General features: G+C 57.1%; 1 protein-coding gene across 1 annotated transcript; it reads left to right on the top strand.

The window, feature by feature from the left end:
* The first annotated feature begins 348 nt into the window (after window positions 1-348).
* On the top strand, window positions 349-20,845 carry Foxo6 (forkhead box O6). Its single transcript, XM_046469132.2, has 2 exons — window positions 349-1,176; window positions 19,352-20,845. The coding sequence occupies exons 1-2, from the start codon at window positions 763-765 to the stop codon at window positions 20,615-20,617; spliced, it is 1,680 nt and encodes a 559-aa protein (XP_046325088.1). The 5' UTR covers window positions 349-762; the 3' UTR covers window positions 20,618-20,845.
* Window positions 20,846-21,569: the final 724 nt, after the last annotated feature.

Genomic DNA, 21,569 nt, shown 5'->3' with positions numbered 1-21,569 from the left:
AATGGGCTCAGTCAGGTCCCGCCCCCGCACCACCTCCCGGAGCTCCGAGCAGGGGGCGGGGTCGGACTTGCCTCTTCTCCCCTGCTCCGTAGGCGGCGCTGTGGCGTGCAGGGGCTACGACGGGGTCGCCCTGAGCGGGGAGCTCCGCGCGCCAGCCCCAGCCCGCAGGCGGGGCACCCGGGCAGGCCGAGGATTCCGCGGCCGCGGGTGAATACGCCCCGCCCCCTCCCTCGCCGGGCCCGCCCCAACCCCGTCCCCCGCCCGTCCCGAGGTGCAGCCGGCGCTGAGCGCGGCAGGCGCGGGAGCTGGCGCTGGAGCCGGAGCGGCGGCGGCGGCATTCACGGGGCGGCGGCGGCGCGGGCTCCGGCACGGGCTCGGGCTCCGGCATGGTGCAATCGAGACTCGTCCCGGGAGAGCGGGGCCCGTGCGCGGGGCCGGCGCCCGGGGAGTGGCGGCAGCGGCGGTGGCGGTGGTGGCTGCAGGCGCAGGCAGGCGGCAGGTGCTAAAAGCGGGGCTGGGCGAGGTGTGTACCCTCTGGGCTCCCGGGCCGCCGCCCCCTCACTGTCCGGGTTTGTCCTTCTTTTCGTGCTCCCCAGTGTGTCCAGCCCCCTGCCTCCGCGTCCCGGCCCATGGCGCCCCGCGGTTGAGCCGGCGCCGCCAGGGACCCCTCCCGTGGGCCTCCCCGGGGCGCGCAGATCCCGGAGCCGCCCGCCCAGCCTCCGCGGAGCCTCCCTCCCCTCTTCGCCCGAGTCGGGCGGGACCATGGCCGCGAAGCTGCGAGCGCATCAGGTGGACGTGGACCCGGACTTCGCGCCGCAGAGCCGGCCGCGCTCCTGTACCTGGCCCCTGCCGCAGCCCGACTTGGCCGGCGACGAGGACAGAGCTCTGGGCGCAGGGGTGGCCGAGGGCGCTGAGGACTGCGGGCCGGAGCGCCGGGCTACGGCCCCGGCAATGGCCCCAGCGCCGCCGCTGGGCGCGGAGGTCGGACCGCTGCGGAAAGCAAAGAGCTCCCGGCGGAACGCGTGGGGGAACCTGTCCTATGCCGACCTCATCACCAAAGCCATCGAGAGCGCCCCGGACAAGCGGCTCACGCTCTCGCAGATCTACGACTGGATGGTCCGCTACGTGCCCTACTTCAAGGATAAAGGCGACAGCAACAGCTCGGCAGGCTGGAAGGTGGGGGCGTCCGGCTGGGGAGGGGGCTGGGGATGCCGATTGGGGCTTCCGTAGGCTGCTAGGTGGGTCTGGTCTCCGGGCGGGCCGTCAGGAGGGGGCTCTGGGGCACCCCCAGGGGTCACGGAGTGTGTGCCCAGGGCGTGGGGCTGGCTAGCGGACAGGCAGGGGCGTGCTGGGAGCAGCTGTGTGTATGCTCCCTCTCAGGGAGGGATGCTGGGTGGGAGGTCTGGTAGGGTGACCAGGGACTGTAGCTTTGAGGCATCCCTGAGGAACATCCCCACCCCATCCTTGGGGCATAGCAGAAGAGCGGATTCCCAGGCCACGGACATTGGGGACTTCCCTTTGCTTCCCTGAGTTTGCTTTGTACTCTTGTTTTACCCTCTCCACTAGGGCACCCTTTTAAAGAGCTAAAATAATGACTTGGGGCCAGTGGCTGCTTTCCCTCCCAAATCTCTCCACTGCCCTTCCTGGAGCCAGTCCTAGGGTGAAGAGTGCAGACCATGGGCCCACAGTTCTGTCTGGCGCCAGGAGTTCACCCTGGGGCACAAACCAGCCTGGGATGAGGAGCTTGGCAGGTGACCTGAGGTGTGAGTTCTCCATAGGGTAAATGCTGCGTGCCCTTTACCTGGGTCAGCATGGGGGACTGGTGATGACCCCTGCTGGTGCCAGGGTAGGGTGTTGAGGGCCAGGGATCTGCCCCTGTCCACCCCCAGGCAGCCTGACTTCCACCTCCCTGGCTCTCTGATTCCAGATGCATTTAGGGGCTGGGGAAGGGTCTAGGGTACCCCAGGGAGGCCCTCTGTGCCAGAGTGGAAAGGGGGGAGCCATCTTGGGAGAGGACAGGGTCGGGGCTTGATTGAATTGTGACTGTAGACCCAGCTCTCCTCTGGCCATCTTGTCTGTGCCTTTGGGTTAAAGGGGTTGGAGGGGGGTTGTGCCTAAGAGGTGAGCTGTCAGACTCTCAGTGGGAGAGGGGCCTTTGTGAGAAGGCATGCCCACATCCAGGAAGGGGGCTATACTCTGTAGTGGCTGCCAGCAGAGTCCAAGGAAGGAGGTATGTTAGTGGACCTGGGCAGTTTTAGGTGCCCATAGCAGTATTGTAGTGATCAGGGTGTCCTGACCTGGGAGCTCATGGCTCTCGGGCTTTGTACTGGCAGCTTCTCTGCATCTTGCTAGCCACTATGGGGCAGGAACATGGGCCAGAGGAATAGACCTGAATCTCCTTCCCCATCCCCTCTCTGAAACCCTTAAATTCAATCCCCACCAGAATACATCCTCCCAAGTGCGCCCTGCCCTTCAGCTTTGCTCTTACTTCCCTCCCTGCTCCCCAAGCCTTTGCCCACCTTCCACTTATCCCTGTACCCGATTGATATTCACTATCCTTAAGGCAGAGTTCAGATGCCTCCTCCAGGAAGCCCTCCCTAACTCTTTTTAGCTAACTTGGGACTCCCTCTCCATGCTTGCATTGGGCATTAGTCATTTGTGTTCTGTCTCATTTCCCTTTCCTATCTCACCTTTGGAAGTCAGTGGCAGTATCAGCCATTCTGTGCCGACAGCACCCAGCATAGAGCCTGGCACCAAGAAGCCATTAATGAGTGCAATGAAAGAGTGAAGAGAGAAGTGGATGGTGCAGAGGATGTGTATTTGGAGTCAGTGGAGAGTAAGGTGGGCCAGAGTAGGCCAGGAGGGCTTCCTGCAGGAGGTGGAGCTCCAGCTGGGCTTGATGGATGAGGGAGGATGGGGAAAGATGGGCAGAAGGGGACCTGAGGGTGGAAGCCAGGAGAGAGCTGCAGTTCATTGAATGTCTTGGGGCCAAGCTCTGTGCAGCCACTGCATACATCTTTAATGTTCTCAGCAGTCCCTGAGGTGGGTTTTACTCTGACCATTATCAGAGGAGCACTCTTAGACCCAGAGTGGAGGAGTTAACTGCATAAGGTCACACGCTTAGAAGATGGAAAAGCTGGACTGCAACCCAGGTGTATCTCCTTCCAGGGCCCCAACAGAGCCTCTGGAACATTGTCTGCTGGCAGCCTGGGGTGAGGATGGGGGAGGTGCTGAAGGCTTTTGAGCAGGGACTAGTATAAATCCTAAAATGTGGTGGCAGTGTGCTTGAAGATAGTTTAGTCCTGTAAGTTCATTTCTCAGATGGTGAGACTGAGGCCTTGAAAGGGGATAGGACTCTCCTGAGGAGTTCAGTGAGTGGCAGACCGTGGACCAGAGTCCAGGTCTCCCTCCTGCCCACTGGATGTGGTTTCCACCGCACCACACTCCTGGGGGCACACTGGCTTTCCCTGTGCCTGGCTCCTGGGTTGGAGTCCTGGCAGGCCCTGGGTCCTGGGCTGGAAATTAGAGAAGGAGCCTCAGGCTTGGACTCCTGTTCTAGGCCCTGGCAGAGACCACCTAAGTACTGAAGGGGACCTCCCTCCATACTGTTTCTTCAGTGGCTGTCCCCTTCTGCCCCCGCTGCTCCTCAGGAGGCCTCCTTTCCCTCCCATTCTTGGAGCTTTTTGCCCCTGTGCCTCTTCTCCCATTCCCAGTAAATTCCTCCAGAGGACTGATGGAGGAGCTATCCCCAAGTTTCAGCTACTCCCACATTAACAGAGGCTGCAGTACACTTCAGGTGCCCAGATTGGGGCCTAGGCCCATTATTCCTTCCTCCCTTCCCCGTCCCAACAAAAGCATTGAACTTGAATCCCTAGGGTGTACCAAACCCTGCATTCCATAGAGTGAGGAAATCTTCAGGGTGCATTAGGCTCAGCCAGTTCCACACCCAGGCCCTGAGTTTTACAGACAGGAAAGGCTGGGGGTGGGGCAGGGGCTCCTGGAAGGTGGGTTAGATATCCTAGGGAGCCAGGCAGGTCCTCACAGAGGAGGTAGCACTTGATCTGAGCTTCCTTCACTGGGGAGGGAAGAATTTGGGTGATAGTCTTTGGCAGGGTGGGGGGTGTTGAGTATACTCAAAGGCAGGGAAGTAGGATCGTACATGTTGGATTTAGGGAACATTTTAGGTGTTCCAGGCTGGAACCTAGAGTCCCCCAGGCATGGCAGGGAGGTAGCATGGTAAAGGTGTGTGTGGGGGGTGGTGGGAGTCAGCTCAGGAAAGGCCGATGTGCTAAGCCTTCACCCTATATGATGTGGAGAGGTAGTCAAGTGTGCTGAGGACAGCAACTGGAGGAGGCAAGACCAGTAGCAGGTTCAGAACACCCAGATTAGGCTGAAGCCTAGAGAAAGGCTGTGCTCAGTGCTGGGAATCTTACCCAAGGGGCTGGTTAAGTTTCCCTTGGGTTGAAGGGTCTCAGGCCTAGGATCTGGGATTGAACAGGATGTCCCCCTCTTTCCAAGGTGCCCCAAGAGTGTGACTATCCAGATAGAGCTTGGCTGTCCCTCCCTCTTGGCTCCTCCAGTCGCACTTTTCCTTAGCTCTTGACTCCTCCGGGAAGCCTTCCAGGCTGTTCTGAGTTCTGGAGCTCCTTTTACTTAGAGCTCCTGAGTTGTTCTGTCTCCTTTTGTGTTTCCTGGCTGCCAGCTCCTTTGGGAGCTCCCAGGCCAGGCCTGGGCACCTCCCATTCCTGTCCCCAGGCCCAGTGGGGAGGAGCACAGTGGATGGGGACTTCCCCTCTCTTTCAGGGAATAGAGCTGCCTGTCTGCTGAGGGGTGGGTTCAGAAGAGCTGGTGCTACCCCAGTCTGGCCCAGCCCTGCCCAGTAAGTTCCAGGTGGGGAAGGGAGGGACTGATCTGAGGGTCCAGGAACAGGGTCCTGCTACAGGCTCTGAGCAGTGGTTGTGAATGTAGGGCGCCCCCTTCCCTCTCCCCTCAAGCCTGCTCCAGCGGGGCTCCCTCCTCCTTTGTCCTCGGGGATCCCCATCCCCAAGGGCTGGTGGGGGTGCAGGAGGAGGCGGTGTGAGCCCCGATTGGGGGGTGTCCTCACCCCCCTCGCTGCACGAGCGAGGGGCTGGCAGCTGCCCGCCTCCTGGGCACGGGCCCGTGCCAGCCGCTCCTGGCACAGTTGTTGGCACGCCCGGCAGACTCCCACGGCCACCTGCTCACACCCACCCACGAGCGCTGGCGCGCTGCGGGCCCTTCCGGCTTCCCGGGCCTCCCGGAGCCCCTCCCCCGCCGCCGGGCCGAGCCGCCACCCCAGTCCCCAGCTCCCCACGGACCCCTCGCTCGCCGCCCGCCGGGTGGCCCCCGCCTTCGCCCCCACCGCGCAACTTGGGGAGCTCGGGAGGCGGGGCTGCTGGGGCCTCCGTGGTAGCCGCGCCGCGGGGGAAGGGGACCGGGAGGCAGGCAGACAGACCGACAGACAGGGTGAGGGCCCCGCCTGCCACCTGGCGCCGCTCCAGCGGGACGATGGCGGGCAGCGCCGTGCCAGGCGGTAATTGCAGACAGACTAATTTAAAGAGATGAGACGGTTATTTTTAACTCGCGTTAAGGTAATGAACAGCGCGGGGGGTTTGCGGGTTCGAAAGTTCAGCGCCCCCAACCCCCACTTTGTGCGGATCGAGGGGCCCCTTCTCTGCACGCCCTGAGGTCTCCAGGCTCGGAACTGACTCGGGATAGGTGGGGAGGGAGAAGCCCTCCTGCCAGAGGGCCAGAGGGCCAGAGGGCCGCGACGCGGCATCCACTAGCCAGGCGCTGCACTATCAGATCCTCCACACCTTGCTTCCAGGTGGGGAAATGACTTACCCTGAGGCCACACACCCAGGAAGTCGCAGACCTAGGAACTGAACCCCATTCTAACAACCCTCAAACTAGAGCTTTTTCTATGCCCATGGGTAGGACTGGGGATGGGAGGGGGCTGGAGAGAAGGCCTTGGGTTTGGACTTTGAAAGGATTGAGGACTTTTTCCATGTAGCCTACCTTGCCCTGTCATTGAGTGGCAGCCAGTGATGGCTACCACCTGGGGTCCTGGGGTCTGTGTCCTGTGAGGGCTGAGTGGGTGGTCATGGACTGTGGCTGCCAGCCTCTGGGATGGGGTGCTTCAGCTGTAGGGGAGCCCCTCCTAGCCTTTCTGCTTCCGTGACCTCCCAGCGGATCCTGGGGTCCTCAACACTCCAGCTGTGGGCTGCCTCTCACTTCTAGGCAGGGTACCTGGGGATCAGGGAGGGTGGAGCATGCTAACCCTCCACCTCCAGATGGGGCTTTGGGTATCTGAAGAGGTGTGTGTGTGGGGGGGGTGACATGGAACCCACAGTGCCTTCTTCTCCAGCTCAGCCCCTTCCAGTGTGCTCCACTGCTTTGCCCCACTGCTGCCCATTCTGTTACTCAAGAGTGTCTTAAAGCTAAAAGAACAAGCTTCTTCTGCACAGCAATGGCCCATCTCCTAGAGCATCACTCATGGTGTCCTGGTGCAACACTTTGGGGTCTCTTGGAGTCATCTGTGGGACCAGGGCTACATAAGAGTAGACAGAGGCCCTATGGGGCAACCCAGGCTAGTGGTGGGCTGAAGTGAAGCTCTCTTTCCCGTTCAGGTCCTCAGTGTTGTCCTCATCTGTGTCCAGAGAGCCTTAATTGAGCCTCTGGGTCTTTCAGTGCTGTGACTTATAAACCCTCTGGTTCTAGGAGCCATGAGAGTTCACTGAGCAGAGGGGACATAGTACTGAAAGAACTTCTCATGGTAGACATATGTGAGTATAGCCATGGACAATCTTGAACTTGGGACTTCTGCTTAGAGATGCCTGCCCTGTCCATGACACGTACCCTGGTGGTAAGCATTCTCCCCCAATGAAGGGAGTGTTCATGGCAGTCCCAACTGGCCCCCAAATCGGGCAGATGGGGGGGTTCAGAGTGTTGGGTGAGTATTCGCTCAGGCTCTGGGGCCCGGGTAGGGTGCTTAGGGGGACAGCTGGATCTGGAGTGCCCCCCTTCTCCTGGCACCCTGGTTACCATGGAGACCAACTCCTGTTTAGGAGGGTTTGGCTGTTTGCTGCCTCTCCCCACCCCCCAACCCATATGTGGAGGTGGGAGGGGGTCCAGGTGGCGTGTGGGGGAGGGGCCTCCTACACCCTCCCCCTAGGGCCTCCCTTTTTGCAGAGAGAAACCTTTCTGGTCTCTAAGGGGGGTGCCTCTTGTGGGAAGGGGAATGAAATTAAGAGATTAATGTCTGAGTGCTAGGCAGTCAGTTGAACACTTTACATACATACATTCTCCTGCCACCACCAAACTGCCAGGTATCCTTAATAGCCCCATTTCACAGTTGAGGAAATTGAGGCAGGAAGAGCCTGGATTTAGATGCAGGCAGATCTTTCTGTTTCTGCCACATTTCTCCACCTCCTAGTGCCAGAGCTATCTCAGTCCCACACACCAGCCAGCCTCCTGCCTCAGGGTCTTTTCCTCCTCTAGCACCCTCCAGAGCTCCTCAGTGACCCTAGGAGCCAACCAAGCCCAAACTTCTCAGTTTGGACCCCTGGGCCCTCTCCTGGCCTGTCCAGCCCTGGCCTCCTTTCCACTTTCCCTCTGCCTCTGATGCAGGTACCCTGCACTGGAGTTCTCATTCCATACCCACTGCCATATGCTCACTGCAGCAGCTCTCCTTGGCTGATCCCTTGGGATGCCCCTCAGAAAATAAGTGGGGTGCTTGGGTGGTTTGATTGAAGACCCACCCTCCTGATGATTCTGGAGCCCAACATGTCTCCTTGAAAGTTTCTGCTTTAAATCCTTACTAGTTCACCAACCTGGCTGATGATCAGAGTTGCCTAAAAGCTTTTTAACAACACAGGCGTCCCGTCCCCATCTCAAACCCTCTATGTCAGACTCTTAGTGGCTGGGCTCTAGAATCTATATTTTAATAAGCATGTCTGGTGACAGTTCATTCAGGAATGGTGCCTTAGATGGTGGCTTCCCAGCCTCCTGCTTGTCCCCCCTTTTCCTTATTTCCTTGTGCATGAGCTTCTTCTCTAAGTAGCCTACCCAGGTTGAGCCTGCTCCTCTCCTCACTCCTTTTGGATCCTCTAAAGATTTGAACACCATGCAGTCAGTTTCAAGGGACTGAGTTACCATCCCAGCATCTGAGCCCACCCCCATGTCCTAGAAGTCATGTTGTATACGACAGGGATGGAAAGAATGGAGGCTTTGCCACAGCCAGGAGGGGAAAAGTGCTAGTAAATACTCAGCAAGCTGCTCTGGGTCTGGAGTGGCAAAGAAACTGATAGTCACAACCCCTATCCTGCTGTCACTAAGTTGTTGAAGAAGAGAAGAGGAGCTTACACGCAGCCCCAGAGCTGCCCCAGACCTCAGGTCTTGTGTGATTCCTCAGGCCTAGCCCCTAGCCCCATCAAACCTTCCAGTTACCTTCCTGTCTTCTGATCCTTGCTTTAACCACACTGGACTGTCCCAGCTCAGGATTCAGCCTGCCATGTGCTGACACAGACATTCTTTCATTTCATTTTCACAGCTAAACTGGGCATAATGCACATTCCTGTAACGCCAGGAACTCAGGAGGCTGAGGCAGGAGGATCACAAGTTCGAAGCAGGCCAGCGCAGTGAGATCCTGTCTCAAGTAAAAAGTAAAGACATGGGATGTAGCTCAGTGATAGAGCACTCCTGAGTTCAATCCCCAATACCAAAAAAAATAAAATAAAATCCCAGTCACTCTTTGATGCTGGTATTGTTACTGTCCTCACTTTGTAGATGAGGAATTCATCAGAAAGAGGCTTTAACTGCATCCTACCATATAGCAGCAGTGGAACTCCCCACGGCTAGTTCTACCCTAGCCCAGTGCCCTGGCCAGCCCATTCTAAGCTCACTTTCCTCTCCTCTGCCTCCTTCCCCACCCCATCATTTTCTCTTTTGTCTTGGGGAATGGTCCTGGGTCCCCAGCTTCCTTTCCCAGAGAGTTCTCTAGGGGGAGGGACAGTCCAACCTGATGTTCACGGGATCTGCCTGCCCAGGGCTGACAGCAGTTCCTCCATTTACTGGGATCTAAGGCTCCACCCAGTGGGCACCTGTTGTGTGGTGCTGCCTGGAGGGAACTAAACCCTGATCTTGCAGGGCCTGCAGGTCAAGCTGGGGAGATAAGATGAGGACATTGACTCTGATTCAGAATAAAACTTTCTCAGGGTCAGAATACAAGGTCAGAAAGTCAGCTGTGGGTGCTTGGAGGTAGGGGGAGGGGAGCCAGACAAAGGAGGTCAAACCCTAAGAACTCCTGGGGGAGCGCAGCAGGAGTCAGAAGAAGCAAGTGGGTTGCCTTTGATGGCTAGCCAAGGAGCCCACTCCAGGCTATGAGGATAGGGATGACAGGGGCAGAACACTCAACTCAAGGGCCATGTGCAGAGAGGACAAGCGGAAGGGAGTCTGGTCACCTGGTGTGAGCCTGGTACTGGGATGCAATGGAGAAGATGAGCCTGAGACAAGGTGGAGGCCAGAAGAGGCCAAGATGCCAACCTGAGACCTCTGTAGCACCTTTTTGGTATTTGAGACTCTCAGGTGAGACAAAACTGGATGGTTAGGAACCTGGGAGGCAAATGGCAAAAGCAGAGCCTAGTTCTACTTACCCTCTGTGGAGCCTGGGGCAGCTGAGCCTCAACTTCCTCCTCTACAGATTGGATAATAATAGGACCCTGTTCAAGCTTTGTTGTGGGGATTACAGGAAAAATACATGTCAAGTCCCTAAGAAGTCTAACCGGATGTCATTACTACTTGCTTCAGGAAAGAAAAGGAACCACCTCCCCATGTGCTATGTAGGATAGCCCTCTCTGGGCTCTGACCCTGAGACACACTGCAAGTCTGTGTGTGTGTGCATGCATGTGTGGGAGGAATCCCCTCTCTAACACCCCACTTTCTGGTCCCTGAGCCAGGGATTGGGGATGGCCAAGCTCCCTTCTGCTCTTTGATTCACTGCTTTGGAGCCTCCAGAGCCGCCCCTGCGGCTCAGGAAGGCAAGCAGAGCAGGTTTTAGGTTCCCCATTTTTACAGATGAAAAAATGATTCGTTCAAGGTCACCCTTGAGCCTATGGCTGCCTGTCCCTGGAATTTTGGCTTGTCTTTGCCCCACTGGCAGGCTGTGTGACCTTGGGCACAGCCCTTCCCTCTCTGGCTCCCAGTTCCCCTCCCCCAACACTCTAGGAAGCTGTGAGGCCTCCTCCTACTCCCTCTGTGCCCTCCCCTGTCCTCAGCTGGCCTTGCCACCTCCTCCTTTTGTAACCTGAGCTGGGCTGTGGGGGAAGGGGCTTGCCCTTAGCCAGAGGCACCTGCCAGCTGAGCAGATGTGAGGGGATGGAGGCCCCTAGAGGTGCCTAGTCTGCAAGGCCAAGGCTGGGCAGGCTACATGCAGCACACCCAGCGCTGACCTCTGCCCCTGAACTTGCCCTGAGTACTTGTCCATTTTCAGCAGACCATCATGGCACGCCAACATGTCCTGAAGGACCTCCGAGTCTCCAGAAGAAGACAGATGGCAGATGAGGCTGGTGCTGTGGTCTGGGTGGGCTGCCCTGGGTTCCAGGAGCCCCCCTGGAATGGGGAGAGAGGGCCATGGGCCGCTCCTGGGGGCAAGGCCAATGTCTGTGCGGGTGGCCGTGCCCCTGGGAGAGCAGATGGTTCTTTTGGCACTGTGCCTACTCCTCCTCTTTCCCCTAGGAGCCAGCCTGCAGGGCTGGGACACAGCTGCTGGGCCCTCCCCAGAGCCAGGCCTAAGGCAGGGATGGGTGAGGTCAGCGCAGCTGCTCCCAGGGCCTGGGGCAGGGGAGGGAGGTTCTGCCTGCCCAGGAAGGGTGGGGCTGTGCTTGAGAGGAGCACCCGGGAGAGGTCTAAAGTTTTGGCTTTGCCTTTAGGGGTTCTGGTTTAACCCTGGGTGAGGGATGGTGAAAGGTCTGTAGAGCAGTGCTGAGCCAGTGTGGGCAGTCCCTGCCCCTGGAGTTCCACAGGTCTGCTCACTAGAGGTGTCTCAACATGGGAAGATGAACAAGGGTCCTGGGTACGATTTCGCAAATTCTTGCACCACCACTCACACTATGTGACGTCGGTTTCTCACCTGTAAAGTGGGGATAATAAACCAATTCAGAGGGTTATTACTCAGTAAGATGGTGGTTGTTGGGTGCCAGTGCAAGATCCATGATAAAGCTTCAATAAATGCTAGTCCTTTCTCCCTTCACCTTGCTGCCGAAAGATAGCGAGGCCCAGGGGAAACTAGGAGACAGAAGGTTCAGGTAGGACCCTGGCAGGGGGGAGGTGGGGGCGGGCAGGGCCTGGAACACTGGCCTGAAATTTCCTGAACAGAACCTGCACAGAAATGCCAGGCCTGAGTGGTTCACGGCTGCTGAGGGCTCCATCCTGTTGACTGCCTGTGAGCCAAGGGTTGCCCCATGAAGTTCAAGCAGGCAGGCCAACTCGTACATAGACTCTGGCTACCAGTTAGATCTGCAGTAGCACTGCAGCGGGGCTTGCAAAGGGATGCAGAACAGAGAGGGAAGGGCAAGAACACTGGGAACAGGGTGTGCAGAAGCACAGAGGGATGGACATCTAGGGTGGCTAGGGCCCAGATGGACCTGAAGGTTTAGGGGTGACAGGGCTGGAGGGCACCAGTGAGCTCTGGAGTGTCTATCTGGAGTTGGAACCAAGGCCAGGAATAACAAGGGACCATGGGCTTTGAGAAGGGGCAAGCTTGGACTCCTGTTGCTGGCTTGCTTGCTGCCCAGGCTAGGTGTTAGGTTTCTGCCCTCGCTGGGGAAGGGGGATTCGCCACAGCATTACCCTTGACCTAATGCCTGCCTTCAACATTGAGTTCCTTATGGACCTGGCTGCCCCCCTGTGTTCTGCTGCTGAGCCTCAGCCCACTCACTTGTAGGCACCATGGCCGAATGTCTCCATCTGCCCTTTACCCCTCTTCCACTGCAGACCCTTGTGCCAAGGATTTGCACATGGCCTCAGGACCCTGAGGTCATCCATGTTTCTGCTGGAAGTCTGTCTGGACTGAGCAGCTTCACCCGGGCAGCAGGACAAGGGACATTCAGGGAGTTGTGACATTGTCTGACACAGATGTATGTTCCTGGACCAGGCTGGGTTCCCAGAGTGGGATGAAGGGCAAGGAGTGGGATGGATAAGATTCTTGACATGTGAGATTCCCCTGTGGCTACTGGGGTTGTTGTCCCCTATACAGGGGAGGCCCAAGGTCACATAGGTGAATTTAGGATTTCTGCCCCCCACCTTTGACCTCTTTTTTTTTAAATATTTTTTTTCATTGTAGTTGGACACAATACCTTTATTTATTTATCTATCTATTTTTATGTGGTGCTGAGGATCGAACCCAGCTCCTCGCACATGCTAGGCGAGCACTCTACTGCTGAAACACAACCCCAGCCCCTCACCTCTCTTCATGCAGGGAGGGAGGGAAGGAGAGAGAAAGAAGATGGGCATCCTGGAGGGGGGCAGACTTCTCTCACTAGCCCCACGGTGTTTGTATTCTGGGGAAGCATTAAAGAGAGGAGCTGAGTCACGGTCCCTATCGGGCAGGCAGGGTTAGCATCCTGAGGGAGGGGCTGGGCAGAGACTTTGTGATTGAACATGGAGAGGCATCTGTACCTGACCTCTCAGACTTGGGCGGTTGGATACAAGACTTAGGTTTGAACTTGGGAGGACCCTAGAAGCCCCCGGGTCCCAGGGAGGCAAGGAGGTAGCACAGGCATGGTGGTGAGTAGGGACATAATGCTTGTATCTGATAAAAGCCAAGACAGCTTGGGCTCCAGAGCCAAGGCAGAGATGGCCACTGGGGTGGGCAGCAGAGCAGAGTGCCCCCTGCCACATTGGGAGATGGGGTGGGAAGAGCCCTGGCTTTGGCACTCAGCAGCCCAGAGATCCAAAGTTGGCTCTGTCACTTTCCAGCTTGAAAGCCTCAGGAGTCATCTAACCCACCCAAGCCTCAGTTTCCCCCTTGTAAAATATCAGTCCCTGCTCGCAGGATGGTTACCAGGATAAAAGAAGCTGGCCTATGTCAGGCATGTGGCAGGTGGTGCCTTTCTACAGCCTCAGTATTGGAAGCACATGCCAGTGATGTGCTGGAGCTGGCTCACACTGCCTTATGGAGCTGATCGGGCACAGTTCTTCCTGGTTCCACACTTGGCGACATCATGCTGGCAGCTTCCAATGGGCAAAGATAGTAATATCTACACCACAGAAATCAGCAAAAAGCTACAAATCACATCAGGTGGGTTTCCCCCCTGCCCATGGAGAGCTGTTGTTATATATTTGCCAGCACATTGATAAATGTGCACCCAGGAATGGTAACCTTCCCTGCACCCCGGCCCAGGATCACAGAATCAAAAGATAGCACAGAGAGCATAGGAGTGCATGGGAGTCCATGTCCCAGAATTCTTCCTGTGGGCCCTCTTTAGCTCAACTGGGGACAAAACAGGAGGTAAGTCAGTAGTAGTGGGTGCTCTGGCTAGGCCAAGCAACCTAGAACACAATCTATGGTCCCTTCTGGGCCCGGAAAAGTTGGATACAGTTATAGCACCAGACAGCTCCCTACAGGCAGGCAGGGGACAGAGAATGGGGACCTCTTTTCTCTCCACAGCTCCTCCCACCCCCAGAGATCTGGCAAGCCCTGGCTGGAGAAGTGAGATTGAATGAGGTTGAGCTGTCAGAGAATGAAGCTGTGCTGGGAGGAGAAATGAGGCTGTACTGGAAGATAAACGAGGTTGTACTGTGAGGGGCTGAGGTGGTACTTGGAGGCAAGGTGAGGCTGCATTATGAGATAAATGAGGCTGTACTGTCAGGGGATGAAGTGTACTTGTTGGAGAGATGATGTCCTGCTGGATCAGTCGGGTTGCACCATCAGAGAACACAGCCACACCACAGGAGGAAGGCGCGCGTGTGACTTCCAGGATAAATGAGGGTGTCCTGCTGGATAAATGAGGGGGCCCGTCAGGTGAATGGAGTGCTGTTAGCAAATGAGGTTGTACTTGCTGGATAAATGGGACTGGTGTGCTGGATAAATGGGGCTGTGCTGTCAGATGAATGCATTACCGCTCGTGGGCGAAGGGTGTCCTGGGAATAGATGAGGGTGTCCTGCCAGATAGATGAGCTGCCGCCATCAAATGGATCAGACCCTGTCCGTGAGAGAAGTACTGTGGGCAAGGTCGAGGTGGTTCTGTCTTTGCTGGGGCTCCTGGGGTGCCTTCTGGCGCATGTAGAGACCTTGGTGTGAGCACACCTGGGTCAGCATGGGGAGCAGGGTGGGGGCTGGGGAGGGCAGCTGCCTGCGCACCTGCTAGCCCCTCTGGAGCTCTTCTGCCCGAGGCTCCTTCAGTACTATAGTTCATGACCTGCTCCACCTCCCTGCTTGTTCCTCATTTTGTCCTATATTCTCTTCTCAGCCCAGTTTGAAAAAGCCCTACTATGCGCCTGCCAAGGCAGTCTCATTTAATTCCCCTTACAACACAGTATTCTCTCTCTCTCTCTCTCTCTCTCTCTCTCTCTCTCTCTCTCTCTCTCTCATCCATGCATGCATTCATTCCACAAACATTTAAGTGCTTAAAGTATGTGCCAAACATATGGGGTACAGTTTTTTTTTTTAAAAAAAAGGACAAAAACAGTACCCTCATGAAAGTTATATTCCAATATAAGGACAACCAGACAGCTGTCCTTGACTGAAAGAAGATAAATAAATTATGTATAGGTTGAGTATCCCTTATCTGAAATGCTTGGGACCAAAAGTGTTTCAGACTTCAGAGTTTTTCAGCTTTGGGAATATTTACATAGACTTTACCAGTTTGAGTATCCTTAATCCAAAAATCTGAAAGCCAAAAGGCTCCGAAATCTGAAACTTTTTGAGTACCATGACACTTGAAAAGTTTCAGAATTTGGAGCACTTCAGATTTAGGATGTTTGGATTAGGAATGTTCAACCAAATATTTAGATAGTGATAATTACTTTAGAAAAATTTAGAGTAGGGTAAGGACGCCAAGAAATGGCAGGGGAGAGGAGCAGTATTTGAGTGGTCAAGAGAGACCTCATTTCGGAAGGGCCATCTGAACTTGAAGGAAATGAGAGATCTCTGCAGACATCTGTGGAAAGGTGGGATCCTGTCTGGCCAGCTCAAGGGACAGGAGGAGTGATGGAGCAAGACACTTGAGAGGTCATGGAGGATCTGTGGGTCTGAATAAGATGGAGACAGTGGGGGGGATCTGGGGAGGACTGGACATGATCTCAGTTATGGAAAGGACCATTCCAGCTGCTGCAGGGCAGTGAATGCAGAAGCAGGTGGCTGCTGGAGAGATTAGAGCTTCAGAGCATCTTGCCCCTGGGTTGCACTGTTCATGGGTGATGGAGCTGAAACTGGCATCCAGATCTGACACCAGATCTCATGCACTTTGCCCTGTACTGGCTTTACCAGCCACCACTGGTGGGTGAGGCTCCTGGGGGCTGTTCTTCCTGGCCCAGGTTCTGAAGGAGAATGGGGTGTGCATGGGATATCATCCTCTGTCCCTTTCCCTCTGCCCCCAGCTGGCCTCCCTGGGTCCTTGAGTGAGGGAGGTCCTATCTCCCATCAGAGCATGGACCAGATCTGGACGTAGGTGTGGGAGATATGAGGCCCCAGAAGCTGGGCCCAGCTCTGGGCACCAGGGGAGCCCGGGCATGCCAGGGCTGTGGCTGTGGTGGTAGGTTGCTAGGCAACTCCAAGAGGGAGCCCTGGTTACTGCTGCCTGGCAGAGGCATCTTCCTCCTCTACCTCCCTCACCTCCTCCATGGCCTCTGGCCTCCCAGGAGGCCTTGTGTGAGAGCCAGAGTTGTGATCAGTGCTTGCCACTGGATCTTGGCTGGGAGCTCTGATTGGTACCAGGTAGCTGGGCCCTGAGGAGCCACACTGGGATGCAGGGCCCTGGCTTCTCTCGTGGGGCACAACCCTAGGACAAAGCCCAGCTCAGCAGTCAGAGGTCTAGATCCTTGACTCACCTCTGAAGCACCTCCCTGCATGACCCCAGTCAGTACAAGGCACCCCTCTAGGCTTCAGCTGCTCCATCCATCTGGGCTGCAGGATCCCTCCCCAAGGGCCTCATTTTCTGAGAGAGAGGGTGCTGAGTGGGCAAGGCTCCAGGCTAACCCTCCCACCCGCATTGGCTTGAGTATGTGACACTTAAGTTTTGCATTAAATTTCACTTACGAAAGAATTCCATTGCTTTAAGAAAAATGTTTGAAAACCTCTGGACTGGATGATACCAAGGATTTTTGGTGTCAAACTGAAATCCCCAGAAAGGCCCCCAGAGTACCACTGGCCTGTGTCATCATTGTGTAGGTAGGAAAACTGAACCCTGGATGGGAGGAGAAATTTGCCCTAAGTCAAGCTTGAAGGAGGGGGAGGAGCACCGAGGTGGGGGTCAGGCTCACGTCCGTATTCTGACAACAGGTCCTGGGCCACTTTGGGCAAGTCCTTTCTTTTCCCTGGGTTGGACCAGCCATGGTGTCAGGCCCCTATCAGGTACTTGGCTGGGTAGGGGACCAAGGGGAGAAGGATGCAAATCTTTGTAGGCTTGGAGCATATTTTGAATAATCTGAAATATTTTGATTCTACAGAAAATGGAGGTCTGGGAAATAGCTCAGGGGTAGAGCGCTTGTCTAGCATTTGTGAGACTCTAGGTTTGAACCCCAGCACTGAGAGAGACAGAGGAACAATAACATGTAGATCTACTGTCCCATACCCCCTGCACTGTTAGGCCCACAGACATGTAGGGATAGTTTACATGGAAAGTTTGAGGAGCACTGGGATACTAGCTTCCTAAGATTCTTTAGGAATTCCCTGACACCACTTCCCTGTCCCGTGCACAAAGTTATATCCTTTAGACTCAGTAATACCAACATGAAATCAAAATCTGGCCTGTGCTTACCAAGCTGTGTAACTTTGGCGGTCACTCAGAGTCTCTGAGCCTACTCTTCTCATGTTGGGCTAGGGATCCCAATCCATGATTCTGGAGTCTTACGTAATAAAGTGAGATAAGTACTCAGAGTGCCTGGGCTGAACAGGCTGGTGCTGCCCATGTGCTGGTACCTGATGGTGTCCTTCCTCTCCCCACCCCCCAGTGTTCTGAGCTGGGCTGGCAAATAATGACATTGATAAAGAGGTGTTACCTGATGGACCTCCAGCTGGAGAAGTGGAGAGGTGGGAGGTGGAGCCTCCAGCAAGCCGACAGTTCTTTGGGGAAAAGAACTGAGGCCTCCTGAGGACCCTGAACACAGGTGTGGGGGAGGGGCCTGGGAGCCAGGTGTGGGGGCGGGACGGGAAGGGGGTATCTACTTGAGGGAACAGGGATCCCTGGGGTCCAGTTCCCCTCCTCTCCAAGCCCCAGGAGAAGCCAAGCAGGGCAAGCCTGGCAAGCCCCAGCTGTTGTCTCCCAACCCAAAAGTGCTAGAGACAGGGAGCCTGGGGCCCTGAAGAGTCAGTCAGGACCTGGAGCTGGGGGAGCAGTGGGTGGAAGGTGCCCTGGCAGCAGGAAGGACCTCCTGGAGACCCCTGGAGAGGAGGCAGGAGGGAGTACCCTCACAGAGCAGTGGCTGTGAGTGTAACTGGGCAGATTAAAGGATTACAAGCAAGTCTGCGACCTGGGCAGAGTCGGGGTACTCAGCATCACTGCCGAGCTGTGAGTGGTATTATGGGCAAGTTAATCGTGCCTCTGGGCCTCTGTTGCCTGACAGATGAAATGGGGGAACGTCAGCTTTCTAAGAGTGGTTGGTGCCTAGAACAGCTTCGCTCAGGACAGGATGTGAAGGAGATGGAAACAGAGCAGGTCTGTTGAGTGGTCTAAGAGGTCAGATCTTCTGGCCAGAGTGAAAGATTTAATCAACATCTATGAGTACCTGGAGTGTTCACCCGACACTGAACCCCAGATTAGTTCATGTAATGATCTAACAGCCTTATGAGGTTGTTATGACGGTGGCCCATTTTTTTTTTTTTTTAGAGTGGCTCAGAGATTGATACATAGCTATGGTCACACAGCTAGGTGGTCAAAAACCTGGCTTCCCACCCTGCCCTCTGGTAGCCAAGGTCATGCTGTTTCCAAAGCAGTGGCCAAACCCAGGTGGGAGGCCCATGCTACTCCAGATTCCTGTGGGAGCCAGGCCAGTGGAGCTCTGGACTCCACCATCCCAGGACAGGTCTGGCCAAAGCAGGCAGACACCTGGGGAGCACTGTAGACTGGCACAGCAGAAATTAAGAAGAGGATAAGGGCAAGGGCAACAAAGGTGAAGCCACAGAGGTACCCAGGGATGGCAGAAAGGGCTTTGAAGCCTTTAAGTCACTTCACTTCTCTGAGCCCAGGTCTTCTTGACTATAAATGGGGAGTATGTAGGCATCGTGCACAGGCCCCACTAGAAAGCGGCTCTGAGGGCAGAGCTGAGGCAGGTGGATCAAGAGGGGTGGGCAGGCAAGTGAACTGGGGTGACCTGAAGAAAGGCACTGAGCAGGAGTAGGGCCTGAGGCTTCCATGGCCAAACGTTGTCCTTTGTAGAACCCAGTCTCTTCGGAGTTCAGAGGAGCTGGGGGAAATCTCTGAAAAGTCTTAGGCCTACATCCTGGTTGGGGACCCCCAGCTATTCTGCTTTGGCTGGCCAGGCCGTCCCAGCAGTCCCAGCAAAGGGTTAACAGTCTTCTCTACCTGCAGTTGCATTTTAAAGACACGAAATTAAAGCAGGTAATTTATTCTCCCCACACACGAAAGAGCAATTAGTTCTAAACAGGGCTTAATCAGTCACCGCGAGATTGATTTCTGGAGCCCTGGGTTTTCGGGCTCCTGGCACCATGCCAGACTTGGAGGGAGGGGGGCGGACAAATGAGCCGCGGCGGCATGAGCCCTTACATAATCTGCTGGAGGTTGGGGTAGGGGGACTGACAGCTTGACTAGCCCCGCGAGGGGCTTGGCTGTGTTGGGGAAGAGGAGGATTCCGCAAGCACCCAGTAACCCTCAGCTCCTGGGAAAAGGCTAGGCCCAGAGCTCCAGCCCCACCCTCTGGGCAGTGTCTGGGGGTGCAGGTGCAATTAAGGGTAGAGGCTGGGTATTCTGGGTTTGTCCGACCTGGTACTTACACCTGCCCCCCTTCTTCTCCCAAACCCTGCACCCCATTATTTCCCCTCCTCTCCCTACTTCTCCATTCTCTCACTTTTCTCGACGCTCCATTCCATCATTCCCTCCTTTTCCCACGGCCTCCTCGCTTCCCATTCCCCTACCCATGCCCTTGTCTCTGGCCACAGAACTCCATCCGGCACAACCTGTCGCTGCACACCCGTTTCATCCGCGTGCAGAACGAGGGCACTGGCAAAAGTTCCTGGTGGATGCTGAATCCTGAGGGTGGAAAGACGGGAAAGACCCCGCGGCGCAGGGCTGTGTCCATGGACAACGGGGCCAAGTTCCTTCGCATCAAGGGCAAGGCAAGCAAGAAGAAGCAGCTGCAGGCGCCCGAGCGAAGCCCCGACGACAGCCCTCCGGGCGCGCCTGTCCCTGGGCCTGTGCCTGTCGCGGCCAAGTGGGCCGCCAGCCCGGCCTCGCACACCAGCGACGACTACGAGGCGTGGGCCGACTTCCGCGGCAGCGGGAGACCCCTGCTTGGGGAGGCTGCCGAGCTGGAGGACGACGAGGCCCTGGAGGCCCTGGCGCCGTCATCGCCGCTCATGTACCCGAGCCCAGCGAGCGCGCTCTCGCCGGCTTTGGGTGCGCGCTGCCCGGGGGAGCTGCCACGCCTGGCAGAGCTGGGAGGCCCGTTAGGCCTGCACGGCGGCGGCGGCGCGGGGCTGCCGGAGGCCCTGCTGGACGGCGCGCAGGACGCGTTCGGGCAGCGAGCCCGCGCCGGGACGCCTGCCTACTTCGGCGGCTGCAAAGGCGGTGCCTATGGCGGGGGAGGGGGCTACGGGCCGCCAGCGCTGGGCGCGCTGCGGCGCCTGCCTATGCAGACCATCCAGGAGAACAAGCAGGCCAGCTTCGCGCCGGCCGCCGCGCCCTTCCGTCCCGGAGCGCTGCCCACCCTGCTGCCGCCGCCGCCGCCCGCGCCGAGGCCCAGCCCGGTGCTGGGCGCGCCCGGGGAGATGGCGCTGACAGGTGCGGCAGCCGCCTACCCCGGCAAGGGGACGGCCCCGTACGCGCCGCCGGCGCCCTCGCGCAGTGCCTTAGCCCACCCCATCAGCCTTATGACGCTGCCCGGAGACGCGGGCGCCACAGGCCTGGCACCACCTGGCCATGCCGCCGCCTTTGGGGGCCCGCCCGGTGGCCTCCTACTGGACGCGCTGCCCGGGCCATATGCGGCCGCAGCCGCCGGGCCGTTGGGTGCTGCGCCGGACCGATTCCCGGCGGACCTGGACCTCGACATGTTCAGCGGGAGTCTTGAGTGTGACGTCGAGTCCATCATCCTCAACGACTTCATGGACAGCGACGAAATGGACTTCAATTTTGATTCAGCCCTGCCTCCACCGCCGCCCGGCCTGGCCGGGGCCCCGCCTCCTAACCAGAGCTGGGTTCCGGGCTGAGGACCGCCTCCTGCGTCCTGGGTGCCCGGGTCCCTTCCCCAGGGGGCCTCTGTCTTCCCATCCTGATCCCCGGGTCCCCAGCCCCAATCCAGCTCCACGGGGAGGATCCAGGAGGCAGCCCCAGCCCTGCTAAGACATCCCTCAGAAGCTGACCACAGAGAGAAGAGAGAGGGAGGGGCTGGGGCACCCCACCTTTCCTGCCCCACCTCCTGAGACCCGCTCCCCCTCCTCCCGGGGCAAAAAGCCTGGGAAAGGAGGCTGAAATCTGGGCCACGTGGGAGTGGGAAGGAACATGGTGGGCCACCTGGTTTGGATGCTGGCGGGAGAGGCCAACTAGGAGATGGGGCAGGGAGCGATTCCGTATCTTCAGTTTCATTTGTGGAGCCCTTGAGGTGACGTGATGCATAGCCCACCCCACACTCTAGTTTGATTCTCAATTGACACTTTTCCCTACTGGTCTTAGCCTCACCACTGGAAGCCAGCAACCCTCTCTTGAAAACTCACTCACACCCACCTATTGCCCCCACCCCAGCAGTCCGAGGTTGCCCTCCGTAGACCCCCATCCCCATGGTTCAGCCGCTCCCTCACATTCTAGCCGCCCCCATTCCCACCCTAACCCAATGGCAGTCTGTCCCTCTCTTCAACCCCCACATCCGCAGTACTGGTCTCAGTCTCTTCAGCAGGCCTCAGCTCTGGATCCACCACCCCACCCCATCTACCACCCCTTTTTCCGTGCCAGTCCTGGCCCCTCTCCCATATTTATAAGTGTCCCGTCGGGGCGGGCGGTGGGGGCGGCGTCCCCGGCGCGTATCGTAGGCAGTGTACTGTGGCCGTGCCGTCAGCGTGTGCGTGTGCGTGTGTGCCGTGTCCAGGCCGTGTAGAGTGCATTGTACAGCATATTTTCATGAATAAAATTGTTTTAAATATTTCCCGCGCCTTGGCTAGCAGAAGG

Source organism: Marmota monax, unplaced genomic scaffold (genome assembly GCF_021218885.2).
Source record: "Marmota monax isolate L192 unplaced genomic scaffold, Marmota_monax_Labrador192_F-V1.1 WCK01_AAM20220418_F8-fsc00008, whole genome shotgun sequence".
Lineage (NCBI taxonomy): Eukaryota > Metazoa > Chordata > Mammalia > Rodentia > Sciuridae > Marmota > Marmota monax.
The sequence above is the reverse complement of the archived record's forward strand: the minus strand, read 5'-3'. Positions and strand labels throughout refer to the sequence as shown.

What these genes read in the sequence shown, in the direction of transcription:
- Foxo6 (XM_046469132.2), top strand. Translation starts at nt 763, where the DNA reads ATGGCCGCGAAGCTGCGAGCGCATCAGGTGGACGTGGACCCGGACTTC. An exon ending in ACAGCTCGGCAGGCTGGAAG is followed by an intron (nt 1,177 to 19,351) that starts GTGGGGGCGTCC and finishes CTCTGGCCACAG; the next exon opens with AACTCCATCCGGCACAACCT.